This window comes from Eubalaena glacialis, chromosome 8, assembly GCF_028564815.1.
Source record: "Eubalaena glacialis isolate mEubGla1 chromosome 8, mEubGla1.1.hap2.+ XY, whole genome shotgun sequence".
In the NCBI taxonomy this organism is placed as follows: domain Eukaryota; kingdom Metazoa; phylum Chordata; class Mammalia; order Artiodactyla; family Balaenidae; genus Eubalaena; species Eubalaena glacialis.
Genome location: NC_083723.1, coordinates 72,297,415 through 72,311,809, shown reverse-complemented (window position 1 = coordinate 72,311,809; position 14,395 = coordinate 72,297,415). Strand labels below are relative to the sequence as shown.

Sequence of the window (14,395 nt, the reverse complement as noted above, 5' to 3'; positions counted from 1 at the left end):
CTCGTCAGCCCAGGTACAATCCTCATGACCAGCTGATGCCAATAAACTTTTATTTCCTCTGCCCACCTCCCTCACGTTCCTTACAAACTTGTTAGATTTCAAAGCAATACCTCAGAAAGTATTCCCATACAACTCAGAAGACTTAAGGAATTAAGGGGGTTCATGTCCCCTTCCTCCTTCAAAGCCAGTAAAAGTGCATCAAGTCCTTACATCATATCACTCTGACCTCCTCTTTTACCTCCCTCTTTGACTTTTAAGGACCCCTTTGATTACACTCAGACCAGCCAGATAATCTGGGATAACCTCCCCATCTCAGGACCTTAAGCCATAACAATAAAATTTGCTCCCAATACTACTACTGTACCCATACAACAGAATATTATTTGGCAACATAAATGAATGAAATACTGATACATGGTACAAAATGAACCTTAGAAACATTATGCTAAGTGAAAGAAGCCAGTCACAAAAGACCACAAATTGTATGATTCCATTTATATGAAACATTCAGAATAGGCAATCTTATAAAGAGAAAGTAGATCAGTGGTTGCTTAGGGCTAGGAAAGTAGGAGGGGGATAACGGAGATTGACTGGTAATGGGTAAAGGGTTTCTTTTAAAGGGCACAAACACATTTTAAAGTTAGATTGTGGTGATTATTACACAGCGCTATGAGTATTTTTAAAAATTGAATTGCATACTTTAAATTGAATTGTATGGTATATGAATTATACATTGATAAAGCTGTTGTTAAAAATACTACTGTATTTATTATGGCTACCATTGAAAAGTTACTATGTGCAAGAAACCTTAGAGACCCTATATCATCTGATTCTTAACAACTCTGTGAGGTCAATTTTTCATCTTATAGATGAGAAAACAAGTTCAGTAAAATTAAAATATTTACACAAAGTTACAGAGCTGGTCAGGAATAGTACCCAGATATACTACTCTAAAGAAATGTCTCTATACAGCCCGTACTTTCTAAATTATGCCGTGTTTGCCATCAAATAGTTTATTGGAAATGGCCTTCAAAAAACAGGCATTTGGTTTCTATCACTGGTGGGAATAAGTTTTTTTGAGGCATCAATGATAAGAAATAAGGCTTAACACAGGGAATTATACCCATTATCTTGGGGGGGGGTGTGTATGTACCTATCTTATATATACCTATAATGGAGTATAATCTGCAAAAATAATACTGAATCACTATGCTGTACACCTGAAACATAATACTGTAAATCAACTATATATACTTCAATAAAAGAAAAAAAAAAGGCTTAAAAGGTTAGCGTCATTGTTACTTAATTCAAAATCCACATCTAGAAAACAACTGCCTCTGGAAAGCAATTAAAAGTAATTAAGGTCATATAATTTGTTCCTTCTCTTTCAGTTTATGTCAGAGCTAGACTGTGAATGTCTTGAAGATACAGATGTCATCTGTTTGTCATTTTTTAAGTCAATGCCTCTAAAAATTCTTGGTTGTTTGTATTAATAGAAACACCAACAAAATATAAATATACAGAAACCATCATTATTTCTTTACACTCATTAGGCAAAAGTATTCCTTTATTTAGATTTTATTACTTACATTTAGTTTTTTATCCATACATTTAGAGGAATCTACAAACACTAACTTATTAGCCATTCCAGAAAGATACATGGATAAAAAAAGTATAAGAGGAAGAAATACAGATACTATACTAAAGGTACACTTCTTCACCTAAAATGCAACTAATCATCTATTTAGTTGTTATATTAGTCTGTTTGCTGCTGTAACAAATTATCACAAACTCAGTGGCTTAAAACAACACCAGTTTATTATCTTTTGGTTCTGTAGGTCTGAAGTTTGACATGGGTCTCACTGGGCTAAATTCAAGCTCTCAGCACGGCTGCGTTCCTTTCTGAGGCACTAGGGAGGAATGCTTCCTTGTCTTTTCCATTTTCTAGAGGCTACCTGCATTCCTTGGTTCATGTCCCCTTCCTCCTTCAAAGCCAGTAAAAGTGGGTCAAGTCCTTCTTACAATGCATCACTCTGACCTCTTCTTTTACCTCCCTCTTCCACTTTTAAGGACCCTTATGATTATACTGGGCCCACCCAGATAATCCGGGATAACCTCCCCAACTCAGGACCTCAAATTAAGGTCCTTAACTTAATCACATCTGCAAAGTTTTTTTTTTTTTTTTTTAACTAATTAATTTATTTATTTTTAGCTGTGTTGGGTCTTCGTTTCTGCGCGAGGGCTTTCTCTAGTTGCAGCGAGCGGGGGCCACTCTTCACTGTGGTGCGCGGGCCTCTCACTATCGCGGCCTCTCTTGTTGAGGAGCACAGGCTCCAGATGCGCAGGCTCAGTAGTTGTGGCTCACGGGCCCAGCTGCTCCGCGGCATGTGGGATCTTCCCAGACCAGGGCTCGAACCCGTGTCCCCTGCACTGGCAGGCAGACTCTCAACCACTGCGCCACCAGGGAAGCCCTGCAAAGTCCTTTTATAATGTAACGAAACATATCCACAGGTTCTGGGAATTAAGACATTGATATCTTTGGGTAACCATTATTCTGCCTACCACAGTTGCCCTTATCTTCAAATAAATCAGGATATACCCATAGTAAATTGAGCCTAAACTGGAAGAGTGGTGGGGCATACTAATGGTTTAAATAGAGTATGTAGAATTTGGGATGAAAAATTCCTCCTTTTTGTCATATTTTTACTGACATTCTATTTTGAAGATGAACCATAATTAGATACATGGAATAATAGGAGAAATAGGTTGCCATTCAAAACCATGATAGGAAATAGAACTATCTAAATGAATCTGTCAATTTTCAAATCTGAACAGAAATCAAAAAAGCTTATTTTGTCCTTTCTTTTTACACATTGTTCTGCCATAGCACTCAGCAACTACCATTCATACAAAAGCCACAGCCTATATCATAAAATTGGGTGTTGCACTAATTCAAACTACAGAAAAGGTAGCTGGGAAGACTATACCAGGGCATAATGACCATGAGTTTTTGTGAACCTTTAAACTAAAATATCCAAAGAAACATTATATACACATATGTGGTTAAGAAAACAAACCTCCTTTTTGAAAGGTCCAAATTCAAAATGAAATTATGTCACTACATTATAAGACTGACTTTTGCTTAATTCCCCAGAACAACATTCTGTCCAGTGTTTAACTTTTTCAATTTAGCGTTATATCTTTTTTGACTCCAAGACAGAAGACTGATGTTTGATGTACTCAAGTTATAGCCAGCGTTTACCAATTCTTTGATTCGACTTTTTAAAGTGCTTATGCTTGAATCCAAAACCTGAGGATTTTCAATTATTTGTGAAATGCTAATTTTTTCTTCTATGAGGCAGTCTATTTTATCACTAAACTTTTTCTGTCCCAAGAAGATCACATCTGGACAGCTTAAAACAAACTTTCGTATCTCTTCTGCAGTACACCCAAGAGAAAACAGTCTTTCTTTGATATTTGTGTAGTTTCTTCTCATACAATCACTGGAAAGGTCTAGGATTTTAGCTCCTGGACCATGTATCAAAACAAGCACCTGCTCATTGTTCAAGTTGAAAGCTGACTGTAAAAATTCAATATTAGTTTTTACCCGTTTGGTGCTCTGAATTAAGATGAAAGGGTTTTTAAAAATTATCTTCCTGACAAAACCTGTGGGATCATTGTGACCCAAAGACAAACAGACTCCTTGCAAAAATTCAACCATCTGTTTATTCAGATCAAGACTATTGGAGAAGGTACGCGGGGCATTGGTCAACAATCGACAAAGGCATTTACGGGTCAATCCAACTGAGTAGAGGAACTCTATATTTTTCTCTAAGTTTAGGTTGTTACTGGACCGAAAAAAAGATTCAGGAGAACGTTCCAAAATAGCTACAATTTCAAGGTCTGATGTCACAATTCTTCTCCACAGATCCCACCGATTTGAAAGACTTTCAGGTGTGCGTGTCATGGCTCGTGGATATCTTGATATGATGCTAGCAATCACTTCTTTGCTAGCTCCTTTAGACAGAAGGAATGTCTTCAGGTTCTGCTCATTAGTATCTGTCCTATTAAAAACTCCAGGCTGTCGTTTCCTTGCCATGTCAACATCTACTCCCATAGTAAGTAAGTTATTCAGCAGTTCTTCATTTTCCAAAGGTTCACTGTCTGCATTATCACATTTCATACTGAAAAGCCTAAATGAAACTGATTTAAAGAGGATTTCTGCTGAAAATCGGATCATCCAACATCTTGAACCAAAAAGAAAGTTACTTCTCATATACAAGAGGTTTCTTGGTGCCATAATGGTCAGGTAGCCCAAACCTTTTGGAATGCTGTATAAAACAACATATATAATATTATACAAACACACATGTTAAACAGACAAAAGACCATATTATGACCCTGCAGTATCATGGTCATTTCTGTAAGAAGATACCTAGGGATCCAGCTCTCCTGGTGCTGTGGTAACAATCCCGCCACCACACTCCCACTCCCTAGCTCACTGCTTCTGATTATCTGTGGGTCAGGGGCCACTTCTATTCTTAGCATAAAGAAAAGCAGTACAGCATCATCACTGCCCCAGAATTATTCCTGCCTTTACCTTCTTCTTTTTATTTGGCCTTGCCTGCCTTGTCTACCCAAAACCAATTGCCCCTCTCCATCTCTGCTTTATCTTCCTGGTTTCCAAACCTTTGGCTTATTCCTACTAATTGATGCTTTCAATTCTGCCTTGTCTTCTAACTTCCTAGATCTTTGGCCTTGCCTCTGCCCATAGATACCAGACTTCTTTGCCTCTGTTCTCACTTCCCGGTTATCAAACTCTAAATCTAGGGGACTTCCCTGGTGGCACAGTGTTTAAGAATCCGCCTGCCAATGCAGGGAACACGGGTTCTACCCCTGGTCTGGGAAGATCCCACATGCCGCGGAGCAACTAAGCCCGTGCACCACAACTACTTAGCCTGCACTCTAGAGCCTGTGAGACACAACTACTGAAGCCCGCGTGCCTAGAGCCCATGCTCCGCAACAAGAGAAGCCACCACAATGAGAAGCCTGTGCAACGAAACGAAGAGTAGCCCCCACTCGCCACAACTAGAGAAAGCCCGCCCGCAGCAAGGAAGACCCAACACAGCCAAAAAAAAAAAAAAAAAATTTTTTTAAAAACCTCTAAATCTAGCCCTGAAAACCAACACTTCATACTACCTAATTTCCACCTTGAACACCTTTTTCTAGATTCATGGTACTCTTTAAACCCATGCTATCATTAGAACCTTAATTCTTATCTTACATAGCTCCTGATTCCAATCTCCATGTCACTCAGTTTACCCTAATGTCCCCTTGGTTCTTGGGTTAACCCAGCAACTCCAAACCAATTTTCATCTTCATAATGATCTAGCTGGGATATTTCATACACACAGTCCACCGCATGTGGAACTATACAGAGAGATGGGATGTAAACATTTTAAAAGTTACTTTTGCCATTCTCCTCACCACCATTTTATAAAAGACTAACTCAGGGCTCTCTGCATCTGTGTCACAACACATGTAACTTTGATCAAGTGACTAAAACCTTGATAACTCATTTTCCTGATCATTTAGAAATAGGGCATAAAATGGATGAACTTATACATAGTAATCATAGGTCCCTACTAAAACAAGCACCTCTATTTATAGGAAATATTTTATGAGAAAATCAACAGAAAAGTTTTCTTCTGTTATCCAGCTTGTCAGATGGTTTATGTTCCTAAGTTGCTTGTGGTCTGAGTCCTACAACAACACATAATACTTTTTTAACTGTACTTTCTCCTTTTCAGACTATACAGCTGTGAAAAACCTAGTTCTTGATTCCTAATTACTTACAACAGGCTCTTATCACTTAAAAGAGGCATTTCCCTTCTCCTCTCTGCTAATTAAGCATAAAATAGAAAATAGAGATAGATGGTTCCAACTCACCACTAATATCTCTGGGCTTGAGATACTGCTTTCAAGATCCATATAAGAAAAGCTCCTCTGTATCTGTCTTTTTAATTACTCTAATCTAACAAGAACTTGGATTATGCCTACAGGCTGGGAACATTCCTGTAACTCAGATAATCCAGCAATCATCAAAGAATTAACAAAAGATTCCAAAACTATAGATTCAAATAACATTCAAACAAAACGCAGGACACTCACAAAGTAAACATCAACAGCAAAAGCACATTTTAGATTGCCCTATACTCTGAGTTCATTATTCTTCATGTCTCCATAATACCACATACCACTCTATAACTACATACTCTTCCAAAACTGCATGAAGATAGAAACTTAAAAATAAGATCCTCCTAACTAAAGAATGAAGGCGTTACCTTGCCCTGCTCAACAATCTGCTCTCTCTTCCAGATGCTCAGGGTGACCTCTACTGGATAATGGGACAGAACACTGACAGCTGTAGATAAAACCAGTGCTTTCCAAAGAGGGGTGCGAGATGATCCAATGGGACACAGGAAGAAAACAGTAAAACTCCAATTTATATTTGTCTTGGCCTTTTAAAATTTCTACTTTTTACATGTTTCATAATGTAAAAATGTATACTATATAATAGTACTATAAAACATGTATATAACTAATTAGTAAATAAATATACCTATACTGGACATACATTTATAAACCTTTTTATTAAGATTGTACACGTTCAAAAATGTCTACGACTACTACTCTAGACTACACTCTACTCTTGAGAAACAGGGCTGAACGAGTCACAGAAAGTTCAAAAGAAATTCTACTGATGACAAACTAAAAGTAAGTAAAAATATATGCCAAATATCTTAACAAAAGAAGAATAAATTAAGGTTTCTCCTGAATCTGTCATAGGGGGATTTTGTATTTGTGTATAATTTATTCTCCATGGAAATATCTTTCACACAATTTAATATGTCCAAAACCAAACTGAGCATCCTTCCCAGCCCCCAAACCAGCCCTCCTCTGATTAATGAAATCACTATTACTCAGTAATCACTCATAATTAAAAAAATCTGAAAGTAAGCTTTGGGTTTTTTTCTCTTCCTCAACCCCACAGTCATTAAATCATGTAGATTCAGCTTCTTCAGTATCTCTGAAATCCAATCTCTCTACTCTTCGCTATTCTCTCAGACTATAACAGCCACTTAACTTGCTTCTCTAACATCAGTCACTCAAAACTGCCCCCACAGTATACCTGTAAAACAAAGATGTGATCATGTCCCTCATTCCCTGATTAAAGACCTCTGTAGCTCTCCCCTAGAAGGTAAAATCTTCAGACTGACCTTTCTAGCTATCTCTTCTATTCTACAACCTCACAACAAAGCACCATTGCTCTCAAATCTCTGGTCCTCAACATCCTTGACCATTCTTGTCTCCCTGCCTTTTTTTAAGCTGTTCTGTCTTTCAGAAAGGCCTATCCCCCTGATGTCTATCCACAGTACAAGATCCCATTCAAACAGTATCTTCCCACAAATCTTTAACTTAAGATTTAACTTAAGAAATACTTGAAGTTGAAGTGAATCATTTGTTTTATAGTAATTTGTTACTAAGGAGTCTAAAACTAAGTGTTCTGTTTACATAGGGGAAAAAAAGAGCTGAACTGGACTTAGAACTAGCAACAAAAATTTGGTTTTGATTACAATACTATAAATGCAATAAAATGACCCCCCCAAAATGGTATGAACAGTCTTAGCTAAGCCTAAAAACAATGGTAACTAGTATCAACAGTTGGTAAACATATGAAGAAATGGGGGGAATTCTCAAATATTACTGTTGGAAAGGAATTTGGTACCATCCATCATATCTTTCAACCCAGCTTTTCTACTTCTTAGAGATTATCCAAAGGAAATAAAGGACAAGAATACACATTTGTTATTTAAAAAAAAAAAAAAAAAAGATGACCATTATAATATTACTTGCTACAGCAAAAAAAAAGGAACCCAAATGGTCACCAATAGCAGAATGATTAATAAATAGTGGTACATGTATACAATATAATACTATACAGCCTCCTTTTAAAAATGAGGCAGAACTAACACAATAGAAAGATGTCCTAGACATTCTAAGTGGCAACCTGCTTAACAGTACAGTGGCTAGGATAATACCACTTAAATAAAAAGGGGGGAGGGGACATTAATATATACAGAGAGGGGAAAAAATAGAGTAACAGTTATTTTTCAGTTTTCAACACAAAAAAAGTTAAGCCTGATGAATATCAATTTATTTTACTCCTTTAGCATCCAATCTCCATTCAAAATACTCCTATTACATCTAGCGTGGTGAATAAATATTTAAGCAGCCTAATGCAAGAAGTACCAACTGCCTCAATCTACAAATTTCAAAACTAATTAATATTCCATAACTTATTTCCATCTGTCTCTCAAATTGAAGTTTTTAATTACCAAAGCCACTATTCCAAGAGCTAAAAGCCAAAATTAACAAATACACTGAAAATCTCTGTACCTGTAACTTGTGAGGTCTAAGGAATAAAGGAAGATTTACGAGCCCCTCTGCTCCACAATTCCCCGGACAAAGGGGATTTTAATGGAAATGGGTAATCACTGGTTCCAGGATTCTACATTCCAGTTAGTCTTCCTTTGACAAAACGAGCTAAGTTTGGAGATCTTTACAGCAATGAACTTCTCACCTCATTTGTCTTAAGGAAAGAGAACTTTGCATTCCTCCAGAAAAGCTGAAAAATTGCTGTTCCTAGAAATGGAAAAATAAAAGGGGGGGGGACAAAATAACGTCAGGACTTGTAATACAGAATAAGGAGCTCAATCTCAGCTAACACTGCATAATGTTCTCGTGAGATGCATAACCTCTTGTATACTAGGCATCTCTCAGAGATACTAAGAAGAAAATGGCAAGTACAAGCCCGCGTATGAGAGGTAAAGGCAGCAGAATCAGAGTATAATTTGTAAAACCAGAACTAAGTGCTTCACACACATTATCTTACTTAACATCTACAACTTAAAAGGTCGGCATCATTCCTAAAATTACAAAATCAGAAAAAGCGCCGAGCTCCCTTACTACCTTGACTTAGCTCGTTGAAGCAAGGTTCGAACCCAGTTGAGTCTTTAACTCAAAAATTCTACGGGTATTTCCACGGGTTTTTCCATCCCTCTTCCTCCCACAAAGAAACTCTGCAAGGGGCTGCACGGGAATGGGACTCCGTTACACATCACAGTCACCCAGACCCGCTTCTAAAAAGAAAAAGCACACCGGCAGCGCGTCACCGACCTCAACCCGGATTATAACCGGGCGCTGTCGATACTTCGACTTTCCCTTCTGGGGTCTGGCGAAGAACAGAGGGACGGAAGTGGATAGGAATAACTTCCGGCTAGGGGCCGCGCACAGAGGTGACGTCACCCTCCTGGCGCCCCCCGGCGGCCACGCGGCCGCCTTCCATAGCCTGACTCTAGGACCCCGGCAGAGGGCAGCAGGAGACCGCGGTGAGCGCGGGGAACCGGTCTTCAGGTCTGATTTTGGAGGGCGGGGCGGGACCCGGAGCTTTCCAGCGACCCAGTCAAAGGCCCAGAGTCGCTGCGGGGATCCGTTGCCTGCAGGCGACACGCGGTGGGAAAGTCACTGTTATATACGTGAAGTTTGCAGCCTGATAGGATGATTACGCTTATTAATGTGATTAACATGGCGTGGATGAACACCTCCGCGTTTGGTGCAGGAAGACGCGTGTGAACAGCTCCAGGTTTTCGTTATTGAACTACCTGGTAAATCCTGAAGTGTGGCTGCTAGTCCGAATTCAGTCAGCCTTCAGGACGAGAAGCAATTCTAGTGTGCTTCGATTTAAGTGCTTACAATACAAATTACTTCTGGTTCTTTTGAAATTGTGACGAATTTGTGCTATTTAAATCAAAGTTTTGGGACTTCCCTGGCAGTCCTGTGGTTAAGACTCTGCGCTCCCAATACAGGGGGCATGGCTTCCATCCCTGGTGGGGGAACTAGGATCCGGCGTGCCCCAGGGCGCAGCCAAAAAATAAAAAATAATAATAAATAAATAAAAGTTTCAGTAGAAACAATCTCCGCAGCCAGTGCGTTTTTGTCACCTCTGGGGGTGTCTTCTTAAACCTTCGTGGTCCCCTCAGTCCCCAAAAGAAGGCTTATACATAGATTAATGAAATAATCATCAGGTTGCCACTTATCTTCTGGAGGAAGTGGTAGTTTAGTCCTTGGAAAAACAGAGAGATGGGAAGAGGGTTGATCCTGAATTCTACTACAAGGAAGAATTTCCTGCATTACCCTCTTCTATGTAGGAGCATAGTGGTAGAATTTTCTTCATCCCATTTCTGCACCAATGAACCAATTAATGTTTTATCCTCACTCTGTCCCTTAGATGACTCCTAGCTGATTTGTTGTCGTCACTTTGTTTTGAATTAACGTTCTATTTTGTTGGTTTATAAGGATAAAGATTTACCTTTGAGACTTTACTAATAATCTATCTGTTAAGTGAAACGATTTACTCCAGTTCCTCCAGGTTAAAAAAAAATTGTCTGGAAAAATTAGAAATGGTCTCTTTATGTGAGTTTCTAAAATCTATTTCTGCATGGAAGGAGCTCATATAACCCAGTTAATATTTACTATTATATATAAGTATATAAATTTATGTATATAAGCATATAAATATTATATCTACAAACTGCCTTACAATCAGAATGTAAAACAATAAAATCTTTTTTAGGAATCATTAAACTTCAGACTTTAAGGAGACGTTTGGGATTATGGAGCCTCAGTCGTCTCCTTTTACAGATGAGACACTGAAACCCTTAGAGTAGAAGCCAGCAAGAGAATGCACGTCTTATGACTCCTTGACCAGTAAGTTTTCTGTGATTTATACCACATGCTTTGTTGTACTGACATAGATTATCAAAGGTTCTTTCAGACTTACTTAAGCAACCTCGCTGTTTATTTGTGATGTCATGTAGGCAAAGGAGATTGGTCCTTTTGAAAATAAGTTCCATATTTCCTATCCCAAATTTTCTGATTACAAATATACTTTAAATACATATTATAAAACACTGAATAAGAAAAGTATAATAATGGTTGGATTATAACGGTGTATTATTTTTTTTTTTTTTAACGGTGTATTATTGATTCGTTTTTTTCCTTCTCATATTTCTGCAAAAAGGTTTAATCATTAATGATTTGTGAAATGTTGTCATTACCTTCAATAAGACCAAGGACTATTACTTGGTTGTCATTGGTGGTGTGTTAGAATGGAACCTGTATATACCTTGCCTGTATTTTATTCATTATTCACTATATCCTGCCTGCCACCACGATTTTCAGGATGGGGGGGATATAGTGGAAAACAAAACAAAGCCCTGCCCTCCTAGGATAATATTATCCCTCCTGGGATATTACTTCCAGGTATAGGTCTCACTCAGCCTGAGTATCTGCTCATCTACATGCTGTCCCAAGACCATAGCTGACCCAAGGCCCTACTAAAATGATGTAATTAAGTAAAAGAAAGTGTGGTTAGAAACACTGGGGGGCTGTGTGTGGGAGAAGATCAGTGGCAGGGAGTAAGCGATGATGAAGGAACAAAGAGGAAAAGGAATGAGATGAAGTAGTAGCAACGTGGTAGAGGAGAATTTTTCCTAGAAGCTGTTCTAAAGTTTTCATCTTTCTGGATTTTTAATAAAGGCTAAAGTAACTCAGTTTTTAAGTCGAATTTATATTGTCATATATCTCTTTTACAATTCTCTTTCTTTTTTGAAACCATGGTGATATTGGATGGTATATGTATTTTTAAATGACCTTACTTGGGGAAAGAAAAAGTTGAATTGGATCTCTCCTTCCCCAACCCCCTTTTTATTTGAAAGTCTGTTGCAGGGAAAGGATAGACTCTGGAGCCCTCCTTCCTCAAATTGGACTTAGACACTCAGGGGATGGGCTGAAAGTCAAGTACGAATATAGTATCTGTGCTATATTCAGAAGCACCTCTGCCTTTTTATAACTAAGGTTGTTTCTTTGTTCTTGTTTTTGCTTTTTTACTGTGCCAAAGGTACTTGCCTGACTAGCTCTGCTCAGGAAATGTCCTTAGTTTTTCATGTAAATAGACTTCCAGCAAACCACAAGCCTTCGGTTGACCACTCATGTTTGAATCTCAGAAGACCCAATTAAGGTCAGAAAGGAAGTGGTCCTCCATTCCCCCACTCCCTATTCAATAAAACAACACCCACCGACTCCTGGACTCAGTGGACAAATGGATCACCCATACCCCGTTAACTTCCTAGACAGAGTGCCAGCTTCCTACAAGTCTCACTTTAGGGCCTTCAGAGGAGCATCAGGTCTCTACCCAGAACTCTCTTCCTCCATTCTCTTGCCTGGCCGTTTGGTTTGCATGAAAACAAATGGAAAAGCTACAAATTGCTTAAGGCTGAGTAAAGCAGTATAGTTACTCAGATAGTCCAGGTGGTTAATATTCTTTCTGTTTGCAAGCAAATAGAAGAGCTAGCTTAATTTCCCCCCTTTTGAAAACAATTGTTTTTAATAACCTTAGATTTATGAAGAGTTTCCTGCTGGCAACTTTCTTTCTCTGAAATGTGCCTAACCAGGATCTAGAAAGACTTCCTGAGTCAGCTTTCCTACTTCCAGGCTCATTACCACAAGAGTATGTGGCAAGGAACTGGATACTTAGCCTGGCAAATTTGCTGATTCCAGACCCGATATGATCCTGGATTCTCATGGTAGTTAGATTGCCACCATCAGCAGGATAGAGTTGGCTAAGAGAAACGCCATAATACTTGAGACTCCATTCAGTCTGGTGAGTTTAAGTACCTTTCGGGTTGTTTGATCCTATGTTACCCTGCCTTCCATTACCATGAAGCAGTTCTTAATTACTGGTAGAAAATGTTATCTTACCGCAGAGCAGGGGAGCAAATATTCACAAGATGGAATACAATCTGCCTTTTCCAAAATTATCTCCCTTCCTGTTTACAGTATATCTTGAAATTCCACCTTTAGAGATTTATTCCTTGGTATTTATAGCATGGTGATTTTAAATCAGAAACATATTTGAAAGGGAAAACAAATTAAGCCAACAGTCAGCAAACTTCTTCTATAAAGGGCCAGATAGTAAATATTTTAGGCTTTGTGAGCCACATACTATCTCTGTTACACAGTCTTTTTTTTCCCTCTTTCTTTTTTTACAACTCTTTAAAAATGTAAAAACTGTTCTTAGCTCAAGGGCAGCCTGGCCACTGGCCATAGTCTGCCCACACCTGCATTAAACTATAATGAGCTACTCACATATATCTGTAACTTAGTTTGTTGACTTAAAGACATCCAAAGAATAGGAATTTTGAGAGAAAGAACTCAAAAGAGAAAAATATTAATAATATTTGAAAACATTCGTATAACAGTATCTACTAGGTACTAGTCTAATCACTTCACCTATATTGATTTAATTCTATGGTAGAAATAATATTATCTCCATTTTACAGAAGAGGAAACTGAGGTAGAGGCTAAGTAACTTGCCCAAGCTCACACAGCTAGTAAGTGATTGGAAACTAAGTAGTCCAGCACCAGAGTCTATAATCATAATTGCTTTGCTGACACTCAGAGAGAAATATTTTAATTCACCATAGAAAATACAAAAATAGAAATATTTTTCTATAGAAATTAAAAAGGGGGGGGCAAAAATTCACCCATAATTCCATCACCTAGAAATAATCACTATTCACATTTTATTTATGTCCTTTTGGTTTATATTCTTCCAGAATATTCTTATAGATAAAATTATTTTTCTTATTCAGTTCTATGAGGTAGGTATTATAGTTTTGCAGATGAGGAAGTTGAGGCTTAGATAGATTAAGTGACTTTTTCAAGATCATAAAGCTAATATGTGTATGGAACCAGGATTTCAACCCGGGTGGTAGCTTCCAGAACCTGTCCTCCTAACTCCAGGCCTGTACTATATTCAAGTTTATACTTAACTTGTCACACTTAAAATGTCCTTTTCCATCTCTTTTTTATAAAGAACAGTCACCCATGTTTTCTTTCAGAAAGTTATTGTTTTTCTTGTTTTTCCTTTAAATCCTTGAATTATCTGTATCTTATTTTGGAATAGAAAACATGGTAGAGATTCAGTTGTTTCTTTTTCAAATTGCTAGCCAATTATTCCAACATCATTTAATGAATAATACTTTCTTTGCCCACTGCTTTGAAATGCCACCATTATCATATACTAAACAACAAAGTAATCTTACCATTTTTGAATGACTGCATTCCATTTTGGGAAGACATTTCTTAAGGTTCTGTTGTGATCTAACTTAAGGGTTGATATGAAGAAAGGAAAGTAGGTTTCAGCCTGGTATGGGAATTTTCCTTTATGGATGATTTTTCCCTTGAAAAATAAAGGCCAAGGATTCAGGTG

At 38.0% G+C, this 14,395-nt stretch overlaps 1 protein-coding gene across 1 annotated transcript; it reads right to left on the bottom strand.

The window, feature by feature from the left end:
- Positions 1 to 3,142: 3,142 nt before the first annotated feature.
- On the bottom strand, positions 3,143 to 9,293 carry MTERF1 (mitochondrial transcription termination factor 1). Its single transcript, XM_061198585.1, has 3 exons — positions 9,241 to 9,293; positions 8,645 to 8,706; positions 3,143 to 4,331 (listed from the first exon to the last, which is right to left on the bottom strand). The coding sequence occupies exons 2-3, from the start codon at positions 8,674 to 8,676 to the stop codon at positions 3,143 to 3,145; spliced, it is 1,221 nt and encodes a 406-aa protein (XP_061054568.1). The 5' UTR covers positions 8,677 to 8,706; positions 9,241 to 9,293.
- Between the last annotated feature and the right edge of the window lie 5,102 nt (positions 9,294 to 14,395).

Excerpts from the sequence above, each read along its gene's own strand:
- MTERF1 (XM_061198585.1), bottom strand. The coding sequence starts at position 8,676 with ATGCAAAGTTCTCTTTCCTTAAGACAAATGAG. Across the intron at positions 4,332-8,644 it reads CTTTCCTTAAGACAAATGAG|CATTCCAAAAGGTTTGGGCT; the intron begins GTGAGAAGTTCA and ends TGTTTTATACAG.